Source organism: Bufo bufo, chromosome 7 (genome assembly GCF_905171765.1).
Source record: "Bufo bufo chromosome 7, aBufBuf1.1, whole genome shotgun sequence".
Lineage (NCBI taxonomy): Eukaryota > Metazoa > Chordata > Amphibia > Anura > Bufonidae > Bufo > Bufo bufo.
In genome coordinates, this window is record NC_053395.1 from 223434975 (window position 1) to 223461575 (window position 26601).

The 26601-nt window shown below is 41.1% G+C and overlaps 1 protein-coding gene across 15 annotated transcripts in view; it reads left to right on the forward strand.

Annotated features, from left to right (window-relative positions):
• The window catches only part of TNS1 (tensin 1), a 423340-nt gene that overhangs the window by 281112 nt on the left and 115627 nt on the right, over window positions 1–26601 (forward strand). For 14 of the 15 annotated variants that reach the window (XM_040439494.1, XM_040439493.1, XM_040439496.1 and 11 more), the window contains 2 exons: window positions 6670–6708; window positions 19084–19125. In XM_040439494.1, coding sequence (XP_040295428.1) covers window positions 6670–6708; window positions 19084–19125 — 81 coding nt within the window. Of the gene's footprint in view, window positions 1–6669; window positions 6709–19083; window positions 19126–21693; window positions 21869–26601 lie in introns of those variants that run through there. The other variant, XM_040439506.1, reaches the window with a different exon arrangement.

Genomic DNA, 26601 nt, shown 5'->3' on the forward strand with positions numbered 1-26601 from the left:
ACGCACAATATAGAGCATGCTGCGATTTTCATGTAACGCATAAGTGATGCGTGAAAATCACCGCTCATGTGCACAGCCCCATAGAAATGAATGGGTTCGGATTCAGTGCGGGTGCAATGCGTTCACCTCACGCATTGCACCCGCGCGGAAAACTCGCCCGTGTGAAAGAGGCCTTACACTTCTGTCTACCATACTTTACACTTCTGTCGACCATGCTCTTAGGCCTCTTTCATACGACCATTTTTTTTTTCCGTTTACGGGCCGTATACGGAACTATTCATGTCAATGGTTCCGCAAAAAAACTGAATGTACTCCGTATGCATTCCGTTTCCGTATTTCCATTTTTCCGTTGCGTTGAAAGATAGAACATGTCCTATTATTGCCCGCAAATCACGTTCCGTGGCTCCATTTAAGTCAATGAGTCCGCAAAAAAAAAAACAGAACACATACGGAAATGCATCCGTATGTCTTCCGTATCCGTTCCGTTTTTGCGGAACCATCTATTGAAAATTTTATGTCCACTCTCCCCATTATTGTTCGCCATATTTGTTGAGCCGCTGGCTTGTAAGGTCCGAGTAGATGATAAAATAAGGGGGTTTGGGGGCAATGGCGCACTGGATAAGATATGCCTTTACGCTGATGATATCTTGTTTTTTGTGGAAGGGGGGGTACCAATGGTACTGTACCTGATGGAAATAGTAAATCAGTTTGGTCTTATCTCCGGCTTTAGGGTGAACTGGACAAAGTCGGTATTGCTCCCAATTGGCCAGGAAATCGGGCCGGAGGAAATAAATCTTAAAGTCCTGAAACCCACGGAGTCGTTTGAATATCTAGGTATCAAAGTTAGCTCGAGGATACAGGAGTATCTAGAACTTAATATTGAGCCTCTTTTAAAAAGGGTTAGGGAAAAAACAAGTACCTGGCAAAAATTGTTAATCCGACAAGTGGATCGAATCGCGATTATAAAGATGGTTCTGCTACCACAGATTCTGTATGTTATTTCCTCCTGCCCAGTGTGGATAGGGGACCACTTTTTCAATTCGTTAGAGGGAGTTATAAATGACCTTATTTAGGGGAGAAAAAGGGTCAGGCTGAAACAAAAATACTTATGGCTAGATGAGAAAAATGGCGGCCTGTCCGTTCCGTGTTTTCGGGGTTATTACTACGCATCCCAGCTTCAGTGGTTAATGATGGAGGATGATAGACTGCGTCGTTTTTTGGAAGGGGAATTGGGAGGTCTCCAATATAACATCATTAGTACTCTAGAAACTGGAGTGATAAAAATAAAGGGTAGGCAGTGCCCAATTAGTAATATGATACACCTAGTTTGGGTTAATGTTAAAAAATTATTAGGAATAAATCACACATTAAAATTTTCCCCCATCTGGGGAAATCTAAATTTAAAAGAATTTTGGAAGTTCGAAGATTTTGTATTTTGGGATAAAAAGGGTATTAGGTTTGTGCCCCAGATGGTGGTGGAAGGACAGTTGAAGACACTAGAGGAAATGGGTCTAAGTATAGATAAAGATTGCCTCACATGGTTTGGATATGCTAGATTAAAACACGCATTTGATAAAACTGAGAATAGCGAATATTTTATCACAAAACACTCAGATTTTGCTGAATTTTGCTATCAGGGAATTGGGAGCAAAGTATCAATCTCACAGATTTATAAAAAAAATTAAGAAGGGATTAGGGGGGGTGACTAGATTTAATAGTGAAAAGAAATGGGCACAAGAGGTGGAACCCCCAACGCTGGAATGGAGAAGTATTTATAAGAATGTAAAAAGGAGTACCATCTCCAGTAGCTTCCGATTGACGCAGTTTTTTATCCTCCATCGGACCTATATTACCCCCAGGTTCTTCTTTTTCTGTGTTTTTGTATTTATTGCGAAGCAAATGTAAAATGGGTGGGGAAAATTTCTCTCCTTGCGATCCTTTGTAGCGCATGATGGTGTATATTTGTATATCTGTAGTGTCTACCCCCTATCTTTGTCTTGTTTTAATGAGAAGAAGAAAATGAAATGATAAATAAATATAATTCAAAAAAAATAAAAAATTTATGCCCAGCCCAAATTTTTTCTATGTAATTACTGTATACTGTATATACCATACGGAAAAACGAAACCGAAACGGAAACACAACGGAAACAAAAAAGGGAACAACGGATCTGTGAAAAATGGACCGCAAAACACTGAAAAAGCCATACGGTTGTGTGAAAGAGGCCTTATACTTATGTCCACTATACTTTACACCTTTCTCCACCATACTTTACACTGAACTGAATTGATAAAATGTTCTATTTGTAACATAGTTTATCCAGAGGAAAGCAGAAACCCCCATGAGATAGAAGTCAATGTCTGTCTTGTGCACAGGAGCCCAGAATTGTTGCTGTCCCTCAGGACTTCAGCTATAAATCACCTGCACGCAGACGGTCACTGTCACTCCTGCCTCAGGCTGACATGGGGCTCCTCTGCTCCTTGACCTGTGAAGTGGCCCTTACATGTCACAGGTCAGGGCAGAGTCATTCATCACTTTAGACTCCTCTCCATGATTCCTTTCTTGTAAATCACACATTGACGTGATCGCCACCTAGTGGCGCACATTCATTACTGCAGGCTTTTATTTTGCTCACTTTTAGTGCCTGAGCTCCATGATGATTTCTCAATGCTTGGCACAAGCTGCTCCCCTGGAGTCACATTTTGTTAGCGATTTCTGGCACTTTGCTTATTGTCTTATCACTTCTGCATCAGGGGGTGGAATTATCCTTGGTTTCTTTTGAAGTGGGACTGACACTTGACAGCGTCTGTTTTTGGACAAGCTGCGGTCACATTCTTGTGGGTTTGTGTTCTGCAAGACGTTCAAAGTCATGAGACTGCGCATCAGACGACATCATGGAGCACTGAGCTTGGTGACAGAAATGCTTGCTGTGCTCTGCTATCTCTGTCGGACCCATAGACTATGAATGGGAAGGCTGCGTACAAGCGCCATTCAAATGGTGGGCAGGGGGCCCCCCGTTCTCCAGTTCTGTGCTGGCCCCAGTGATCAGACACTTACCACCTATCCATATAAGTGATCAGTGTCCATTCTGTGACAACCCCTTTAACCACGTAGTGTGTAGATCACTGCCCTTGAAATGTACAGTATTATTTCCCATTATAATTCCAGTCATTGCAGTTTATCTCATCCTTTCGAATATACTTTGTGCTTCAATTCCTTACCTTTTTCAAGACGCCTGCTTCCTGTCAGTGAATACAAACATTCTTCCTTAGGTCTAGCCTCTGAAGACCTGCACAGACCTGATACTTCACACAGCAGAGGGGTTGCTACAGTTGGTTCCAGTCTAGACTGTGAGGCAGACAATAAGGATTTCAGAATGATACATTGTTACCTTCGCTGATACATTGAAGAGAAATTGGCGCTGCTGATGTTTTTGGCTCAGAGGATGGATACAATTGTAACAACCCTCCACTGTGAGAAGCATTAGGTTTGGAGAGGTTGTCAACAAGGGTGTTACTATTCACCGACAGCAAGCAGAGATATTGAAAAAGATTTTTTTTTAAATAAAAACAATTCAGAAAATCCACAGTTTTAAGTCACTGTAGGTCTTGTCATTTACACAACGTATTGGGGGTTCATCTGGGTTTTTTGTCTGGGGCCGAGCTGGTGATGGGTGAAAGGCGATCTGTGCGGAGCAGCCTGCGTGACATTACTGTCTTCTGTGAGATTGCAGAGATAATGGCAGCCCTATGCAGGATCTGCAGTCCTGTGCCAGCCGCAGCGCCAGACCGGAATTAAATTACTCAGTTTTCATATTATCATTGAAGCTGTTATGAGGGCCCCAGAGAGCAGAGCCCGCTGCCTGCGAGCCGAGAATTAATCTCCTCACAGGGATCAATTTACAGCCGAGCCCGAAATCGCCAGAAACAACCCACATTTATGGAGATGAAAATGCAGAACTTTTACCTTTTCAACCTCGATTTCAATTACAAAGTGGAAATGATGAGATAATAATATCACAGCACAAAACACACAGCGCAAGCATCGCCCGACCGGAGGGGGCACAAAATGTACGCCATATGTGCATATAGTGATATGGACCATGCTGGTATAACCTGGGTATCTCCTGTATATAATTATATATGTACAGCTGGTATAAGTTATACATCTTCTTGTATATAGTGATATGGAGCATGCTGGTATAACCTGGGCATCTCCTGTATATAATTATATATGTACAGCTGGTATAAGTTATACATCTTCTTGTATATAGTGATATGGAGCATGCTGGTATAACCTGGGTATCTAGTGTATATAATTATATATGTACAGCTGGTATAAGTTATACATCTTCTTGTATATAGTGATATGGAGCATGCTGGTATAACCTGGGTATCTCCTGTATATAATTATATATGAACAGCTGGTATAAGTTATACATCTTCTTGTATATAGTGATATGGACCATGCTGGTATAACCTGGGCATCTCCTGTATATAATTATATATGTACAGCTGGTATAAGTTATACATCTTCTTGTATATAGTGATATGGAGCATGCTGGTATAACCTGGGTATCTCCTGTATATAATAATATAGCTGGTATAAGTTATACATCTTCTGTATATAGTGATATGGAGCATTCTGGTATAACCTGGGCATCTCCTGTATATAATTATATATGTACAGCTGGTATAAGTTATACATCTTCTTGTATATAGTGATATGGACCATGCTGGTATAACCTGGGCATCTCCTGTATATAATTATATATGTACAGCTGGTATAAGTCATACATCTTCTTGTATATAGTGATATGGACCATGCTGGTATAACCTGGGCATCTCCTGTATATAATTATATATGTACAGCTGGTATAAGTTATACATCTTCTTGTATATAGTGATATGGAGCATGCTGGTATAACCTGGGCATCTCCTGTATATAATTATATATGTACAGCCGGTATAAGTTATACATCTTCTAGTATATAGTGATATGGACCATGCTGGTATAACCTGGGTATCTCCTGTATATAATTATATATGTACAGCTGGTATAAGTTATACATCTTCTTGTATATAGTGATATGGACCATGCTGGTATAACCTGGGCATCTCCTGTATATAATTATATATGTACAGATGGTATAAGTTATATATCTTCTTGTATATAGTGATATGGAGCACGCTGGTATAACCTGGGCATCTCCTGTATATAATTATATATGTACAGATGGTATAAGTTATATATCTTCTTGTATATAGTGATATGGAGCATGCTGGTATAACCTGGGCATCTCCTGTATATAATTATATATGTACAGCTGGTATAAGTTATACATCTTCTTGTATATAGTGATATGGAGCTTGCTGGTATAACCTGGGTATCTCCTGTATATAATTATATATGTACAGCCGGTATAAGTTATACATCTTCTAGTATATAGTGATATGGAGCATGCTGGTATAACCTGGGCATCTCCTGTATATAATTATATATGTACCGCTGGTATAAGTTATACATCTTCTTGTATATAGTGATATGGACCATACTGGTATAACCTGGGCATCTCCTGTATATAATTATATATGTACAGCTGGTATAAGTTATACATCTTCTTGTATATAGTGATATGGACCATGCTGGTATAACCTGGGTATCTCCTGTATATAATTATATATGTACAGCTGGTATAAGTTATACATCTTCTTGTATATAGTGATATGGACCATGCTGGTATAACCTGGGTATCTCCTGTATATAATTATATATGTACAGCCGGTATAAGTTATACATCTTCTTGTATATAGTGATATGGAGCATGCTGGTATAACCTGGGCATCTCCTGTATATAATTATATATGTACAGCTGGTATAAGTTATACATCTTCCTGTATATAGTGATATGGACCATGCTGGTATAACCTGGGTATCTCCTGTATATAATTATATATGTACAGCTGGTATAAGTTATACATCTTCTGTATATAGTGATATGGACCATGCTGGTATAACCTGGGCATCTCCTGTATATAATTATATATGTACAGCTGGTATAAGTTATACATCTTCTTGTATATAGTGATACGGACCATGCTGGTATAACCTGGGTATCTTCTGTATATAATTATATATGTACAGCTGGTATAAGTTATACATCTTCTTGTATATAATGATATTGACCATGCTGGTATAACCTGGGCATCTCCTGTATATAATTATATATGTACAGCTGGTATAAGTTATACATCTTCTTGTATATAGTGATACGGACCATGCTGGTATAACCTGGGTATATCCTGTATATAATTATATATGTACAGCTGGTATAAGTTATACATCTTCTTGTATAGTGATACGGACCATGCTGGTATAACCTGGGTATTTCCTGTATATAATTATATATGTACAGCTGGTATAAGTTATACATCTTCTTGTATATAGTGATATGGACCATGCTGGTATAACCTGGGTATCTCCTGTATATAATTATATATGTACAGCTGGTATAAGTTATACATCTTCTTGTATATAGTGATACGGACCATGCTGGTATAACCTGGGCATCTTCCACATATAACACACAGAGATGGAACCTACTACTTGCATTAGGTGTAGAATGATATGACATACATATATTTATGGTTTGTTTCTTGTCTGTTACAGATTACGTCCCCTTGCACGCCTCGTGTCAATTACGAGCTGGTAAGTTTATTTATTGCATTTTATTGCGTCGCCTGTTGGATGCAGCAGCTCGTCAGACTGTATCGCATAGAAAAGGTTCATATTCACCAGCTAAGAAAGCGGCATCCACACGATAGACTGAGACGCCGTAGCTCTGCACTCAGAATCGCACTCATAGGCCCCTTTCACACGGGCGAGTTTTCCCGCGCGGGTGCGATGCATGACGTGAACACGTAGCGCTCGCACTGAATCCTGACCATTCATTTCAATAGGTCTTTGCACATGAGCGTTTTTTTTTTCACGCATCAGTTCTCAACGTGAGAATCGCAGCATGTTCTATATTTTGTGTTTTTTATGCAGCCCCGGCCTCATAGAAGTGAATGGGGCTTCAGTGAAAAACGCATCGCGTTCGGGAAGCAAGTGCAGATACAATGCGTTTTTCACTGATGGTTGCTAAGAGTTTTCAGTTTTTTAGCACACACGTGAAAAATGCATCAAAACGCATTGCACCCACGGAAAAAACTGAACGCAATCGCAGACAAAACTCACTGAACGCATCCGGACCTAATCCGTGAAAGAGGCCGTAGGCTTAGATACTCGGGCTCAGTAGAGAGTATCGCACATGGTATCCGGACTGTACTGCACATGATGGTTTTGGATACGCACAGGTTTAGCGGACGGTATCACACACCATAGTCTTAGATACACTGACAGTTTGCCTCTGACTTTGCTGCTTGTCCCCATTGTCCCCTCTCTCCTGGGATTTCAGCTCCGGCTTTTCTTCCTGCACACTCCCAACTTATCGTGCAAACGAAAACATTTCTGCTGGATTCATGAGGCTCCGTCGTCGGCCTCCGCCTGATAAATCATTACATTAGGGGAAGAGACGGCTCCGATTTCAGGGCTATTATTTTTGCAGCTCATAAATTATCACTTATGGGGGCGGCTCTGTCTGTTGATTTGGCTATTTTAAGGCTCTACTCCATGTGAATGCAATGACCCCCAAATCAGCTGGAGGGGAGAGTGTCTGCGAGTAGTAATCTGAGAGTCTGGAGGGTCCCAGGATAGGGGGCTGCAGAAACAGTTCTATGTTCATACACGTCACAGACCCCCCCATAGCTGTGGAATAACCATTTAACATGATCTCTCATTTTATTAAAGGGTCACCTCATTGAGGGAGTTGCTCAAAAAGCAACTCCCTTGTATATTCTTAGCTGGAGGGATCCCATTTATAAGATGATGTGATTCCTTTGCAAATCTTTAAGCAGAATCCAGATGGCATACACAGCAGTCTGTATTCTGCCTGTGAACCAGCAGGTACAGACTGTCCTAAAACAAGGATGTGAAATTCCCTGCACTCCCCTCCCTATTATTACAGTTCTCTCTCTAGTAGATGGAGTAATATACAATGGATTAAGGAAATTGTATGGAGTTGCATTCGTGCATTTGCCTAGTAATGCACCTCTATAGCATATAATGTTGAACTGTTACGGAATGAATGGTTTTCAATCCCATGGAGTGTGACATTCTGCAAGAGCAGGCCGTGTTTATTATTAGAAAGTTACTTATTGTAATTTTGTTGCAAACATAATTAACATACATAGAAAATGAATGAGAAAATATTGCAGTATTCATGCTGGCCACTAGATGTCAGCACACTACACTCCAAGCTGGTGAAGAAAAACACCTCATTTTACAATCTGCTGCAAAACAAAATAAACCTTAAAGGGGTTTTTCCTATCATTGTTTCCATGGCAAGATGGGACTACACACTGACTCCAGGTGGCTTGGTTTACAGAAACCAGCGCATCTATTTTTGCAACTCCCATTTTAACGAATGGGAGCTATACAAACAGCTTAGCACAGCAGAAGCCGCATCGCACTGTTTGCATAGCCCCCATTCACTGTCATGGAATCAGTGGAGCACTCAGCAGTTTCCATAAATTGGCCAACTAGTGTTGGTGTTTAGACCCATCTCGTTGTGGCAAAATGGGACGGCCCCTTTAAGTATCCATATTATAACGAATTGTGAAATATTGCAGTTTTCATATTGGCCACTAGATGTCAGCACTTCAGACTGGTAAAGAAAACCATTTCATTTTACATCCTGCTGCAAAACAAAATGTTAATAATGTGTAGAGGGGGTATCGGGATGCTGATGCTGGATTGAAGATTCCGGGGTTCAGTATACTCTTGTAAACCATGGGACATCGGTTATTCGGTCATTGGTGGTCTTTTCGCTAAATTATTATCAGTGACCTTGAATTTTCATCCTGACAGATGCTTCCAATCCCCATAGAAATGTATAATTTCACCCCTTGACAAGCAGATCATCAGCACTTTTCTGGTTGTCTTTGAAAAGTAGCCAAAAAAAAGGAAATGTTCCCGGTTTAATGACCAATATTAAAAATGTACAATGTGATTTATGATTTATGTAAATGCACTGAAAGTAGCCAAAATGATGGTTTCATTGATTTTATTGTTTCCATTCTGAAAGTGCAAATCTGGAAAAAGTAAAAATTTTTGCAAAAATTGTGCATTGTGTTCTAAGTGTCTCCAGCCCTGGTCTCTCGGTCTCCTTCTCCTGCCCGTTAGTGTCCCCGTGGTCTGCCACCACTGGGATGGAAGTCACTGCCTATGGTTTATACAGCAAGTATTTAATGAGCACCTGTCAGCAGGATTAACCCTATGAAACTAGACACCCTACCTGTTAGGGTGGATCCTGCTGATTTAAATGACATTAGTCTTGTGAAAATTAAGTACCCGGAAAAAAAAAATATATATATATATATATTCTAGAGGCGAATGAGAGCTTAAGTGCACAAAGGGTGGGGGGAGGGGGGTGTAATCCTTTGGTGCACCTCAGCTTTCCAGCTTTCGTTGCACTGAAGACTTCAAGAATCATTACATTTTTTGGTGTTGTTTGGCCCTGACCGTCTTTTTTGGATCCATGAAGAAGAAGAAAACCCATCATGTTTCTTGAAGTTCTCCGTTCTTCTTTGATTTTCTGTCAATCTGGCACGTTCGTGTGAAATAGTCTCCAACCACAACACTCCCCGATCTTCCTCCCCCCCCCCCTCTCTCTCTTCCCCCAGGGTTTCAATAATTGTTTCCAAATCACTCTCCGGTCCGGCTTTCATCTGGGAGTCCGGCCCGTGGAGCACTCTGACCGCACCAGCAGGCATCCCGCGATAGGAACCTGGCGGCCGGGATAGAATCTATTTAATAAGGCAGTCCGCCAAACAGAGGGGTTATTTTAATATCTTTGTGGTTACCAACAAAAAATAAATAGAAGAATTGGACGTAAGAGGGTAGAAAGAGAAGGAGGCACATGAGACGACCCCCCCCTCCCAGAAGATCAAAAACTCAACCAAGTCCCCGGGGTCCCTCGTGTTTATCCCAGTGTCGCGCGTTTGGGTTTCTTATACGCTTGAAAGTTTTCAGATAAGATCTTTAGAGTTTACTAATATGGAAAAATACCGACTTGGATGACAGGATGAAGCTCAGGGCTGAAGCGCGGTAGCCCCATGTAAGAAAATACCCCAAATCCAAGACAATGCACTTGTTTCTCTGTTTCTTATTGGTTTCCTTGTGCACTGGCCCAGATCAACCCTAAAGAGGAAGAGATTAAAATTAACCATTTTCAAAATCCGTATTTTTGGCGTAAATGATGAAATTTCTTGAAAAGCAGATAAAAAAAAAATCATCTGTTCATAGGAATTCTTAGATTCTGGCAAGTTGTTAAATTCTATGGTAAGACTTTTAGCTTGTTTTGTCTACTTTATGGAAAAGCAGTCCACGCTCGAGGAATAGCTCGGATACAGCCAGCCTAAACGTCCAAGAACGAAGGAAGGTCCAGCTTCCGTAAAAACAAATTAGCAAAAAGATCAAAGCCTTATAACAAGGATGAACAACGTCTACGCGTTTCGGATCAACAGATCAAGATCCTTACTCCTGACATGATGCTGGATAGGACAATACACAATAAACAGTTGTAAGTGACCGATAGAAATCCACAGGCGTGTAATATATAAAACCGAGAACGGATTAGAACCGGAGCGTTCAACTTTTCAAGGCCTCGAACAGTGAATGAAGAGATATCGCTGCCGCGGACGGTGGCAAAATGTAGCGTAGCTGCTGAGGCATTTCTGACCTTATACCGCAGTATATCTGATACATGTTTTCTACTCCTAGTTAGTGATACAAGCCATATAATGTACGGTAATTGGCATAAAGTGCGTGTCATCGGATATACCGCGTAGGTCGTATTGCACTTCAGATATCGCGCAATGATTTGCAGTTAAATGTACAGGGGTCGTCTCATCTGAGATATAGGTGGCATATCGCTAGGACATGCCACCAATGCCACTTCTGGGACCAGCTCCTATGTCCAGAATGGGACCCCTGAAGTGAGCAGAGAGCGAATTTGCGGCTGCCCTACATTCATTTCCATGGGACTGCTGAAAATGGCTGAGCCAGTGCTCTCTAGAAGTGAACGGAGCGCTGGCCATGTGTTCAAAACTCGCGGTGCGCTCTCCTTCACTCTCGTGGCTTGTTCTGGAGATAGGTGAGGGTCCCATAGGTGATCGATATGCCACTAAAGTCTCAAACTGCCTTTGCATTATAGCCAAATAGTGTAGGTTTAGAAACTGGCTGATCGGTGAATATGCTCGGGGACAGCCGCTGTGCCACTGTAGGGGCCCGTCTCGTCTTGCCACACATCTTACAGCTTCCTTGAGGAATTCTCTCCAAGGTTCCTCATAATATAAAACCGGAAGGTGCTTACAACCTATAGCACAAATCTCTACAACTATAAACTGTACTTTGTAACAAAAGTGATTGATTTTGTTTTACGATTTAATGGTTGATGTTTGGAAAATAATAACTATTATTCCCATGGCTAGAATTCCAGCTCTGTCTAGTGTCCATCAGGGCTACTTGCATTTAGATATTGTGTGCAATGAACGTATCAAATTCTTCAAAATATTCAAAACCCTTCACGCATTTACGACTTGCTTGGATTATTTCCCCCTAAGAGACATTATGCACTACGTGTTTGGGATGACATAACTGGCAGTGTAGCATTGCCTGCCATTTCTTTACGGAACTTAGTAGTTTTTATATGTCATGTTAGGTAGGGAATAGTGCTACCCTGTACTAATGATGGCCCCCAACTGGTCAATGGTCCCTACCTCAACTAAGTGCAGAGGCCTAAACGAAAAGAGGTAAAAATACCAGCAGGCAAAGACAGAACCAGAAGATAAAAAGTCAGAGCCCATACAGGATATAATCCAATAACAGGCAGGGTCAATACCAGGAGGTAAGCTCTGCTTCTTCATAGGACATGGGTAGTGAAGCTTTGCCGTGGGTGTTTATGGCCCAGTCTCTGTTTTTTTACTTCTGTATGGGAGAAATAATTTGCTCTTAAATAATTAATTTCTGCAGACTTATCGCATGTTATCATCTCTGAATTCTATATATTACCTGCCTGTGGATCCTTATCGGTCACCTACAACTGTTTAATGTGTATCACCCTATACAGCCTTATGTCATAGGTAAGGATCTTGATTTGTTGATCCAAAATGCGTAGAAGCTGGTTTTATCTTTTTGCTTAATACGTTTTCAGTTTTTTTCTGGCCTTTTCCTCATTCCTGTTTTGTCTACTGTATTAGGCCCCCTGTGCATTAGTCTGGTCATTAGTATGACTCCTTGTTGCGCCTTGGATTATTATTTCTGGGTCAAGTGTTGACTATTACTACTTGACCTGGTTCGGCTTACCACTCTTTGGCCTGGTCTTGACTACCACCAGCTGTCTGGTCTTTACTATGACTATTTGTCCTGATTGTGAATAAGATTCAGCTGTTTAATCTTGACTCCCAATCCTTGGTCTGATCTTCACTATTACTCCTTTGCCTGGCCTTCACTACCGCTCTTTACCCTGGTATTGACTATTACTCCTCATTCTGGTCCTAACTGTCACTCTTTGTCCTGCTCTTGAAGTGGATTGGACTTGACTGTTACCTCTTGACCTGGTTTAGACTAATACTCCTTGGTCGGATATTGACTACTGCTCCATGGCCTTGTCTCACTTACTACTTTTGCCCCAGCCTTGACTACCAATCTTTGAACTGGTCTTGACTACAAATCCTTGAACTGGTTGTGACTACACCTCCTTGACCTGGTCTTGAATATCGCTCCTGGTCCAGGTCCTGATTACCGCTTCATGGCCTGGTCCTGACTACCGTTCCTAGCCTGGCCTTGACTACCACTCCTTGGCCTGGTCTTGACTACCACTCCTTGGCCTGGCCTTGACTACCACTCCTTGGCCTGGCCTTGACTACCACTCCTTGGCCTGGCCTTGACTACCACTCCTTGGCCTGGCCTTGACTACCACTCCTTGGCCTGGCCTTGACTACCACTCCTTGGCCTGGTCTTGACTACCACTCCTTGGCCTGGTCTTGACTACCACTTCTTGGCCTGGCCTTGACTACCACTCCTTGGCCTGGCCTTGACTACCACTCATTGGCCTGGCCTTGACTACCACTCCTTGGCCTGGCCTTGACTACCACTCCTTGGCCTGGCCTTGACTACCACTCCTTGGCCTGGCCTTGGCTAAATTCTTTGATCAGTCCTTGAGCATCCTCCTGCTTGTTCAAGCTTTCAGTATCATTACTTAGCCTGACCTTGTGCATCACACCCTAGCACATACTTGAGTGTTTTCTCATTCCTTGAATATCACTTTTTGACCCAGTCTTGAGCATTACTCCTTGACCCAAACTTGAGCAACGCTTCCTGGCTATGAGCAGAGGTTGTGGTCTATATTGAAGACTCCTGTCACATAAGATAATATATAATAATATCATTTACATATAATTATTAGATAGAAGATTACACAGTCTACAGCCTTTGTTTATTATGTTTCTTGAGGCATCATGCCAGGAGCCTAATGGCCAGCTTCTTGCCCTCAGACAGTTAAGCCAACATTTTGGTGACTTATTGTCATAAATCATATTTAATGTCCCATGGATTACCATAAGTGCAGTTTATCTTATCACGTCTTGCTTTTATTTGGGAGGCTGATAGGACATGGTTCTGACAGCTTTGGCAACTCTCTGCGGCCGGGAATACAAGTTGCTGTAATGTGACTCTGGGATCATGGGCTTTCTGGCTCTGCGCCTGATTAATTCTGACTTCTTAATCCATTGCTTGGCTCAAAGCACGGCATGACTATAGAAAACAGTGCCCCCTGCTGGGCAAACCTAAAAGTTCATTAAAAAAAAATGTGATAGAATGTTTCAGTTTTTCAATGTATTTTATACAAAATAATTGTGACTTTTGCATTTACCCACCTGGCATTGTGCCAAACACTGAGGAAGCAGTTTATTAATACTAGTTAGCCACCAGGTGGCGGCAGTGGTTAGGGGGCAGAATGGCCTGGATATACATGAGGGATGAGGCTGCAGATACTGACATTGGACATATGGGAGACGTAGGTAGTCGTAGGATCATGACTAATGCTCCACACACGATGATGGAAGCGACCTGGACCCCCAGGTTTCTAAGAATGTTTTGGCTGAGTCCCTAGCAATGACCAGTCATTGAATCCCCCCATCATGAAGATGGATGTGAACGATCACTTACCCTGCGTCCACTTACTGTTTTACCTAACTGACTATGAGAAATTGTATTATAAAAAGTTCTGTTACTTGCTAATATGCTTTGCATTTCAGTTGTTCTGTGTTTTCAAAATCCCTGTTTGCTGTCAGTGCATAGAAATATTCTTCTTTACATCCAAAAGCTGAAAACCTGTACAGGCCTAATATTTCTCACAGCTGAGGGTTTGTTACAATTGTATCAAGTCTAGACCATCCTTTGGTCCCTGATACATTGTGATGTTGATTAATTTAGCTCCCAGAAATATGTCTAGACTGGATACGATTGTAACAAGTCCTCAGCTGTGTGACGCATTAGGTCCTTTATTTGCTTTTGCACGCCACAAGAGATTTTTAGGAAAAATGCATTTCCCCTTTTATGTATCAGGATATAGGGTCTTGTAAGGAGTTTGTGTATCCGATTGTTGTCCTACTGTGAGACAGGATTCCCGGATTTGCCTCCAGTGGAAACTGTTCACTATTCGCGAGGGTCCGCATCACAAGTTGGATCCCAATGTGCCATGTATCTGTAAGGAGGGAGTGCGGGGGCTCAGATATCGCAGGGTAGAGTGCCCCTTTATCATGAGGATCCTCAGGGACATGGAGTCATTGCCAACGGTTCTATATAAAGATAATTATCCCTTGTTCTGCAGCACATAATGGGGGGCATTATGGGAACTCCAGCTCTGAGGTCTCACTGACATCACTGTGACGCTCATACATTTTATAGGATTCTGTAAGGTCAAGAATGTCGGAACAACTACTTCCAAGTGTCCTTGTTCTGCTGAATAGATTGGGGGCATCTTAAAGAGCATCTGTAACGCACACCGTGTTTAGAGGCCGTATCTGAGGGGATCTACAGGTGAAACTCGGAAAATGTGAATATCAAGCAAAACTTCATTTATTTCAGTAATGGAACTTAAAATTAGAATTTTGTGAAAAGGTTCAATATTCTCGGCTCAAAGTGTCAGCAAATTAGTCCATACCCCCTGAGCAAAGGGGACCTCAAAATTGGGACTTTGGGGTTTCATAAGCTATAAGCCATAATCATCCAAATTATACCAAATAAAGGCTTGAAATATCTCGCTTTGCCTGTAATGAGTCTCATCTGTTAGTTTCACCTTTTAATTTGCATTACTGAAATAAATGAACTTTGCACAATATTCAAATTTTTTGAGTTTCACCTGTAAGCCTATCATGTGTGATACTGTCTGCTGAGCCGTGTATCTAATCCTCTTATGTGTGATACTGTCTGCTGAGCTGTGTATCTAATACTATCATGTGTGATACTGTCTGCTGAGCCGTGTATCTAATCCTCTCATGTGTGATACTGTCTACTGAGCCGTGTATCTAATCCTATCATGTGTGATACTGTCTGCTGAGCCGTGTATCTAATCCTCTCATGTGTGATACTGTCTGCTGAGCTGTGTATCTAATACTATCATGTGTGATACTGTCTGCTGAGCCGTGTATCTAATCCTCTCATGTGTGATACTGTCTACTGAGCCGTGTATCTAATCCTATCATGTGTGATACTGTCTACTGAGCCGTGTATCTAATCCTATCATGTGTGATACTGTCTGCTGAGCTGCTGTATCTAATCCTCTCATGTGTGATACAGTCTGCTGAGCCATGTATCTAATCCTCTCATGTGTGATACTGTCTGCTGAGCCATGTATCTAATCCTATCATGTGTGATACGGTCTGCTGAGCCATGTATCTAATCCTCTCATGTGTGATACTGTCTGCTGAGCCATGTATCTAATCCTATCATGTGTGATACTGTCTGCTGAGCCGTGTATCTAATCCTATCATGTGTGATACTGTCTGCTGAGCCGTGTATCTAATCCTCTCATGTGTGATACTGTCTGCTGAGCCATGTATCTAATCCTATCATGTGTGATACTGTCTGCTGAGCCGTGTATCTAATCCTATCATGTGTGATACTGTCTGCTGAGCCATGTATCTAATCCTCTCATGTGTGATACTGTCTGCTGAGCTGTGTATCTAATACTATCATGTGTGATACTGTCTGCTGAGCTGTGTATCTAATACTATCATGTGTGATACTGTCTGCTGAGCTGTGTATCTAATCCTCTCATGTGTGATACTGTCTGCTGAGCTGCTGTATCTAATCCTCTCATGTGTGATACTGTCTGCTGAGCTGCTGTATCTAATCCTCTCATGTGTGATACTGTCTGCTGAGCTGTGTATCTAATCCTATCCTGTGTGATACTGTCTGCTGAGCTGCTGTATCTAATCCTCTCATGCGTGATACTGTCTGCTGAACTTCTGTATCTAATCCTTTCATGTGTGATACTGTCTGCTGAGCCATGTATCTAATCCTCTCATGTGTGATACTGTCTGCTGAGCCGTGTATCTAATCCTATCATGTGTGATACTGTCTGCTGAGCCGTGTATCTAATCCTATCATGTGTGATACTGTCTGCTGAGCCGTGTATCTAATCCTATCATGTGTGATACTGTCTGCTGAGCCGTGTATCTAATCCTCTTATGTGTGATACTGTCTGCTGAGCCGTGTATCTAATCCTCTCATGTGTGATACTGTCTGCTGAGCCATGTATCTAATCCTCTCATGTGTGATACTGTCTGCTGAGCCGTGTATCTAATCCTATCATGTGTGATACTGTCTGCTGAGCCGTGTATCTAATCCTATCATGTGTGATACTGTCTGCTGAGCCGTGTATCTAATCCTCTTATGTGTGATACTGTCTGCTGAGCCGTGTATCTAATCCTCTCATGTGTGATACTGTCTGCTGAGCTGCTGTATCTAATCCTCTCATTTATGATGTCTGCTGAGATGCTGTATCCAAACTTATCATGTGTGATGCTGTCTTTTAAGCTAATGTACCTAAGCCTGTCCGGTGTGGTACTGTTGTCTCAATTTGTGTAATCTAAGCCTACCCTGCAGGATTATATCTTCTAAACCTATAAGATGTGATACAATCCACTGAGCCGTTGTATCTAAACCTATTATGTGCTTTCTAAGCTGTGTATCTAATCCTACCAGGTGTGAGGCTATTGCTCAGTCAGAGTATCAAGTCATGTGTGATACTGTCTGCTGAGCTGAGGTATCAGTACTTTCATGTGTGATACTGAGTATCTAATCCTATCATATATGACACTGCCTGCCGGGCTGGGTATCTAATCCAATCATGTGATACTGCCTGCTGAGTCGGTGTATCTAAGCTCATCATATATGACACTGCCTGCCGGGCTGGGTATCTAATCCCATCATGTGTAATAATGTCTAATGGGCTGTGTATCTAACCCCATGCTGTGTGATACACCCCTGGGGTGGGGGATGTAGTGCTGTGGGGCTCTGACTGGACAGGACTCTTGTCCTCTTCTTCGCCCTCGATACGAATCTCTGAAGTCTCCTGACAGACATGGCTGATGACCAGCGAGCATCTGATCATCACTGGACCTCGTCCAACAGACTAAAAATAAAGAGGAATCTGAAACTTATTGCGAAACTTTATGTGACCTTTAGGGGGCGCCACCATGACTAACGCAGGTTTTCACAACATGTCGCAGTTGCTTAATGTGCTGGGAGAGGTTTCACTTAAAGAGATACAAAACCTAACGTCTACAGCTGAATGCAATGTATGGCTTCCCGGGGAAAGGCTGACGGTGGCATTCATCAATGTGCCAGGCGAAGAAACCTCCGAGACGCTGACGCCCATATGTGTGACCGATAGCAGCTGCTCCTTCTATAAGAGGGCGCTTGGACTGCATCTGTATTGTGTGGATCCGCAGTTGGCAGACCACAAAACAGAACACGAGGCTTAATAGACATTATGGTGCATTCCTCAGCAATTGCAAACTTTCTTGCTGTCAGTGAATAGAAAAATCCTTGTTTATATCCAGAGACTACAAACCTATCCTGACCAAATCCTGCACTGTTACAATTGTATCCAGTCTAGACAATGATCTGTGAGCTGCACACGTCTCTCTGCTAGTTTGCTACAATGTATCAGTCTGGAGTCCAGGAGGTTTAGATCATAGAGCATTGTCTAAACTGGATACAATTGTAACAACTTCTCAGAAACAGGTTATTGTGAAAACTGTTCTCTATTACTTCTATAATAAGTCATATAACAAAAAACAAACAAATATAGGGGAATTCAAAGGTTTAGGGGAATAAGCTCTTTTGAAGATAGTGTGGCCAGCTTTACATAGATCTGTGACTCTATTAACACTACTAGAAATAAAAGGTTCAGCTAGAGAAACAGCTAATTTAAAAAAATATATCTCCTTTTGGGTGAATATTTATTAGAATAACTATTAAAAGTAAAGTTTTAATATATAGGTCAGAAAGAGGGTCTTAGTATAGCTTTTCTAGCTATGTTTTTTTTTCCTGGTAAATTACCCTGGACCACAAAGGGGTCTTTTTCTTTTGACACATATATTGGTACCTGGACTGGAAGAAGATACTGGTTCCTAGTCGCATGTTTTCTTCTCCATTTGCGACTAAAGCTAAATTCAAAAATTCTGCACCTGCCGGGGAGCAGTGCATTATGGGAGATCAGGAGGAAACTGAACTTCTTGAAATAGTTTTGGATGTGAACAGAGAAAAGACAAGGAAATAACTGGAGAGAAAAACGGCAAACAAAGTATTTCCAAAGTTCGTGTAGAAATGTAATGGCAAATTTTGAGAAAACTTGGAATTCTACATTTAAAAAGGAATCTTTTTTTAATGTTTTTTTTTTTCTTATTTCAGCCAATCAGCACAGAGAGCCCACAGAAGAATGTAGACACGACGGTGAGTATGCTGCCACCTCCATAATATGAAGGAATCTATGGTGAGCTCCGGGAGGCGAGAAGGATCCGGCAAAATGAATATTTTTGCCCCATCCTTTTGTTCTCCCAGGAGATAAACCACGGGAAGAGTCCGGCAGCAGCCTTCTCCACCTCCCCACAGAATACGCAGAGGCGTGCAGCCGAGCTGTGTGTGTATGAGGGGGGATAGCTGTCAGAGGAGTGTGGTCCCCTTAAGTCCCATCTGTCTATATATCTAGTTATCGGTCTCATATCGATCTACATTCCTCAACACGGAAATTACAACACCAAGAACTTCAGGCCGTAAGGTTATGTAAATCGAGGAAGCAGCAGGTGTCGCTAAGATCTGCAGATGGTGACATTTTCAAGCACCTAGCTCCAATCTGCGTCATGTGGGAGGAGCATAAATGGCCAAAAGCAAAGTTTTTTTTTAGCCACGTGAAAACTCAAAAATTAGATGCAGTTGTGTGGGATGACGATGTGCTCATCAACGTCCCAGTTATCACCATATGTCATCAACTAAGGCTGCTTTCACACAAGCGTTTTCAATTCCGCTATTGAGATCCGTCATAGGATCTCAATAGCGGAAGAAAACGTTTCAGTTTTGTCCCAATTCATTGCCAATGGGGGCAAAACGGAATGCACTAAAATGCATTCCGTTCCGTTTGGTTGCGCTCCCATTGCGGACAGAATAACGCTGCAAGCAGCGTTTTTATGTCCGCGATGTGGTGCGGAGCTAGACGGATCCGTCCTGACACACAATGTAAGTCAATGGGGATGGATCCGTTTTCTCTTGCACAATAGAAAACGGATCCGACCCCCCATTGACTTTCAATGGTGTTCATGATGGCTCCGTCATGGCTGTAGAAGACATAATACAACCGGATCCATTCATGACGGATGCAGGCGGTTGTATTATTGTAAGGGAAGTGTTTTTGAAGATCCATGACGGATCCGCAAAAAACGCGAGTGTGAAAGTAGCCTAAGAGGGACAGAATCCTTGAGCTGAGGGGCCTTGGGTTATCACTTTGGCAGATTGTGAGAGTGGTGGTCCCTCGACCCCTTCTATAGGGCAATCTAGTTCTCTGTAGAATAGATTTTTGAAGCCATCTACCCTTTTAAAATATGTGTCCAAAAAAAACTTATTCTCCAACCAGGTAGGAGTCCTGGGGACGTGCCAGACATGTCTTAGATGAGATTACCCCTTAAAGAAATCCTGGGTGAGAATCACTGTAAGGGTCCATTCACACGTCCGTAGAATGAGTCCGGATCCGTTCTGCAACGTTGCGGAATGAAATCCGGACCCATTCATTCTCTATGGGGCTGGAAGAGATGCGGACAGCACACAGTGTGCTGTCCGCATCGGCATTTCTGGAGCGCGGCCCCGATCTTCTGGTCCACGGCTCCCGAAAAAAATAGAGCATGTTCTATTCTTGTCCGCAATTGCAGACAAGAATAGGCAGTTCTACGGATGTGTGAATGGACCCTTAGGGCTCATGCACGCGACCGTTGTTGTTTTGCGATCCGTTGTTCTGTTTATGAGTTGTTGTTTTTTATCTGATTTAAGTCCTCTTCGGTTCCGTTATTCCACAAAACATATCCGTATGCGATCCGTTTTTTGCTGATCGGAAACGGAAACAGTAACTTAATAATCACCAAACACATGAGCAATATGGGCTGGGCATAGCATTTCTACAGTATAGATCCGCAAAATACGGATGACATAAGGATGTGTTCCGTGTGCGTTCCCTATTTTTTGCGGACCCATTGACTTGAATGGGGCCTCGGACCGTGATTTGCGGACAATAATAGGATATGCACTACTTTTTTGCGGAAAGGAAACACGGAAACGGAATGCACGTGGAGTACCTTCCATTGTTTTTGTGGACCCATTGAAGTAAATGGTTCCGCATACGGTCTGCAAAAAAACGGAATGGAAGCGGAAAGAAAATACGCTCGTGTGCATTAGCCCTAAGAGTTATACTGACGGCCATATTGGTTGTCACCCAGAATTTGTAATGACCGTAGAGGATCTTGGATTTAGGGTCCATTCACACGTCCTCAAAATAGGTCCGCATCCGTTCCGCAATTTTTTTCAATGGGACTGGAATGTGCTGCCCGAATCCGCATTTGCGGATCTGCACTTCCGCATCCGTGCTTCCGTTTCCGCAAAAAATGTCCCATTCTTGTCCGCAATTGCAGACAAGATTAGGCATTTTCTATTATAGTGCCGGCGATGTGCGGTCCGCAAATTGCGGAATCCGCAGAACACTTACGGACGTGTGAATGGACCCTTGATGAGAATGTGTTCAGTCCAATGAAAGAAGTCTGTTTCTATCCAGGAAAAGACAATTCGTTAAAACTCTGGAATTTTTTTGTGCATTTTCCAGCTAATTGCAAAAATAGATAAAATTTCTCCCTGCGCTTATGTCTAACCGTAACCGTCCAGGCGACTAAGGGTTAACGGGGCTGCTGTTCACATCAGCTGATAAGAGCCTGACCCTTTAGCTACAGGGAGAAGTGAACATTGCAGAGAGGAGATCGCAGCCCAAGACTTTAGAGTCTGACGGAGAAACTTTCCTCTTCCACTAATTATTGCAATAATAATGGCGCCCCTGACCTGAGACAAGAGGGCAGCGAGGGGTTCATTGGGATTTTGCGGATTTTCGGACCTTGCAATCATGAAGTCCTGGAGACGGCTGGTGAGGACCTTCAGCTTTTCGCAGGTAGGTCTTCTGGAAAACGGACTCATGTGATCCACGATAAAACTAAGGTCATGTCCTGAGCGACTACCAGAAGATATTAGGAAATCACTTAAAGGGGGATTCCATATTTTAAGGGGGTCCCTGTCTTATCTAATGAAGGTTCTGCAACTTTGTAATCTATTTTACATTTCAATTCTTAATCATTGTTAAGATCTCTGCTTGCTGGCTATGAACAGGAGCATTCTTCTTTCCATCCAGATGTGGCCTAAAATGTGCTCTAGTCTGATGGTTGTCACAGCTGAGCATTTGTTACATTTGCTAAAGCAATACAATTCTCTCTCCTCTCGTGATAGTTTGTTACAATGTATCAGTGTCTGGGTTTGGAGTCTAGGCTGATACATTTTGGGCTCAGTTCACATCTGCATCTTGTCTCTTCTCTTATTGAAGCAGACCAAAGAAATTCAGTCTCTGAGGAATCCATCAGATGACGGACGCCTACGCAGCCCAATGGACCCCACTGACTCACAATGAGTTCTGTCATTTCACTGGCAAAAAATAGCCATGCATGCAGTACAGAGCCTCACCTGCGCTGATACATTGTAGCAAACAGGACAGAAGAGGACGCAGCTGACCCAGGTGCAGGGCTTGTTAGACAAGTCAAAAGTTGTAGATAATCACTGCAGTTTTCAAAATGTTTCAAGTCATTGACAGCAAGCAGAGATCTTAAAACAGGGAGGATTTGAAACACAATGTAGAAAGTTGCAGAATACTTCACGATAACGAGACTGGGCTTCACTTACGTAACAGTTATAATGATATGTGAATGAGACTTGTTGGGGTCCTGACGCCCCTCTCCTGGAATTTGGAGTCTGAGACCGGTTGATGGGCTCTCGGGGGCCCCTTCCTCCAGCAGCCGGGACGTAGCCCAGCAGGATTCCTGCAATATTTGGAGCTGTCAGGAAGATAATGTTCTAATACTATAGTAGGGAATTGCTATCTGAGCCTTTGCCTCATGTGCCATAGTCGGAGCTGATGCTGCACAGAATGGGACAGTCGTCCTGTCTTGGCTCCAGATGTGATTTTTGGCGCCTCCGCTCGTTTCCAGGGTAATTGTGCTTCCTCTTTATTATGCCTTTGGCAATTATTTAAAACTCAATCTTAGGCTACATGCACACGACCGCTGTGTGTTTTGTGGTCCGCAAATTTGCAGATCCACAAAACACGGATGGCGTCCGTGTGCGTTACGCAATTTGCCGAACGGCACGGACAGCCTTTAATATAACTGCCTATTCTTGTCTGCAAAGTGCGGACAAGAATAGGACAGGTTATATTTTTTTGGCGGGGCCGCGGAACGGAGCAACGGATGCGGACAGAACATGGAGCGCTGTCCGCCTCTTTTGCGGCCCCATTGAAGTGAATGAGTCCGAGCCGCCAAAACTGCGGCTCGTATGTGGACCAGAAAAACGGCCGTGTGCATGAGGCCTTACTGATAATGTCACTAAAAGGTTCGTATATTGTGTTTGCACTCATGTCATGTGTTACGCTTATAAAGGTGCAATGTCCCCAAACAATCGATGTAAACTACACCGAAAACTGCAAATCTCACTATTATCTATTATCTATTGATTATCTATCTATCTATCTATCTATCTATCTCCTATCTATCTATTATCTATCTATCTATATTCTATCTATCTATCTATTATCTATATTCTATCTATATATCTATCTATCTCATATCTATCTATCTATCTATCTATCTATCTATTATCTATTTATCTATTATCCATCTATCTCATATCTATCTATCTATCTATCTATCTATCTATCTCATATCTATCTATCTCTCTTATCTATCTATCTATCTATTATCTATCTATCTATCTATCTATCTATTATCTATCTATTATCTATCTATTATCTATCTATCTATTATCTATCTATCTATCTATCTATCTATCTATCTATCTATCTATTATCTATTTATCTATTATCCATCTATCTCATATCTATCTATCTATCTATCTATCTATCTCATATCTATCTATCTCTCTTATCTATCTATCTATCATCTATCTATCTCCTATCTATTATCTATCTATCTATCTATTATCTATCTATCTATCTATCTATCTATTATCTATCTATTATCTATCTATCTATTATCTATCTATCTATTATCTATCTATCTATCTATTATCTATCTATCTATCTATCTATCTATCTATCTATCTATCTATCTATCTATTATCTATCTATTATCTATCTATCTATTATCTATCTATCTATTATCTATCTATCTATCTATCTATCTATCTATCTATCTATCTATTATCTATCTATTATCTATCTATTATCTATCTATTATCTATCTATCTATCTATCTATCTATCTATCTATTATCTATTATCTATCTATTATCTATCTATCTATTATCTATCTATTATCTATCTCATATCTATCTCATATCTATCTATCTATTATCTATCTATCTATCTATTATCTATTATCTATCTATCTATCTATCTATCTATCTATCTATCTATCTATTATCTATCTATTATCTATCTATCTATTATCTATCTATCTATTATCTATCTATCTATCTATCTATCTATCTATCTATCTATTATCTATTTATCTATTATCCATCTATCTCATATCTATCTATCTATCTATCTATCTATCTATCTCATATCTATCTATCTCTCTTATCTATCTATCTATCTATTATCTATCTATCTATCTATCTATCTATTATCTATCTATTATCTATCTATTATCTATCTATCTATTATCTATCTATCTATCTATCTATCTATCTATCTATTATCTATTTATCTATTATCCATCTATCTCATATCTATCTATCTATCTATCTATCTATCTCATATCTATCTATCTCTCTTATCTATCTATCTATCATCTATCTATCTCCTATCTATTATCTATCTATCTATCTATTATCTATCTATCTATCTATCTATCTATCTATCTATCTATCTATCTATCTATCTATCTATTATCTATCTATTATCTATCTATCTATTATCTATCTATCTATTATCTATCTATCTATCTATCTATCTATCTATCTATCTATCTATTATCTATCTATTATCTATCTCATATCTATCTCATATCTATCTATCTATTATCTATTATCTATCTATCTATTATCTATTATCTATTATCTATCTATCTATTATCTATCTATCTATCTATCTATCTATTATCTATCTATCTCATATCTATTGTCTATTATCTATCTAGTAATGAAAGCGGCACAGCGGTCCAAAAACAATTCCGTCGGTGTGCCAGCGGCTGCGGACGTGATCCAGCATCCAGTAAGAATAAAAATAAAACCATTCCACGACGCGGTATCGCTGCTTGAGAAAAGTCCCAGTAACTGAAACGTTGCTTTGGTGATTAAAGAACATTATTTTTGAATCGCATCCCTCAGTTTTTTTGACTGATCAGGACAGAGATAATACGGCAGCATGCTACGGTTTTATCTCTGGCCAAAAAAACGGAACACTTGCCTGAATGGCGGATCCGGCATTTTTTCCCCATAGGAATGTATTAGTGCATTCAAATTGCCGCATTGACGGATCCGGTATTCCGGTCTGCGCATGCGCAGACATTTAAAAATGTGAAAAAAATAAATACCGGATCAGTTTTGCCGGATCCGGTATTGCAATGCATTTTTCTGACTGATCAGAATCCTGACAAGTCTGAAAAATGCCTGATCAGTCAGAAAAAATGACCTGCGTTTGCATACAGTTTGCCTGAGCAACGGACCTGCCTGCCGGAATCAAACAACGCAAGTGTGAAAGTACCCGACTGGAACTTTTCTCAAGCAGTACCCAAAAAGTCCCAGTAAGGACGGGTTCACATCAGCGTTATTGAATTCCGTTATAACAGAATATAACGAAATTCTAGGACAGAAGGCAAAACAGTAACCTTCAAGCGCTATTCTCTTTTGCTCCGTCCTAATACATGTCGACAGGAATACTTTTTCCATCATGTATAACAGAAACAAACGGAACCGTTATTTGGCCCCATAGACATGTATTAAGACCGAGCAAAGCGGAATGTCTCTTAAAGGTTTCCGTTTTGCCTTCAGTCCTAGAATTTCGTTATATTCTGTTATAACGGAACTTATAATGGAATTCAATAACGCCGATGCGAACCCGTCCTTACTGAGACTTTTTGGGTACTGAAACCTCGCATTGGTGACTAAAGAACACCTACTTTTGAACTATTTCTGGGAGTGTCGTGGAATTCCTTTTCTATTCAAAATTGGATGCTGGATCGCTACCACCGCCACTGGCACACCGCTTTATAGTCTTTTCTGCAGTGCCCCTAAGATTCTACAGAATTTATCTGTCTGTCCATGTATTTCATATCTATCTGAACGTGACTTTGATCCATCGTCCAGAGCAAAAAAGAAAAAATACCAAGAAGGAATCTCAGCAGAAAGATCCAATGAAATATATCGTTTATTCATCCATGTAACAGTATGAACGAATAAACCCCTTATTTATATTGGATCTTTCTGGAGTGCTGAGATTCCTTCTTGGTATTTGTATCTATCTATCTCATATATATGTCATATCCATCTATCTATCTATCTATCTATCTATCTATCTATCTATCTATCTATCTATCTATCTATCTCATATCTTCTATCTATCTATCTATCTATCTATCTATCTATCTATCTATCTATCTCATATCTATTATCTATCTAT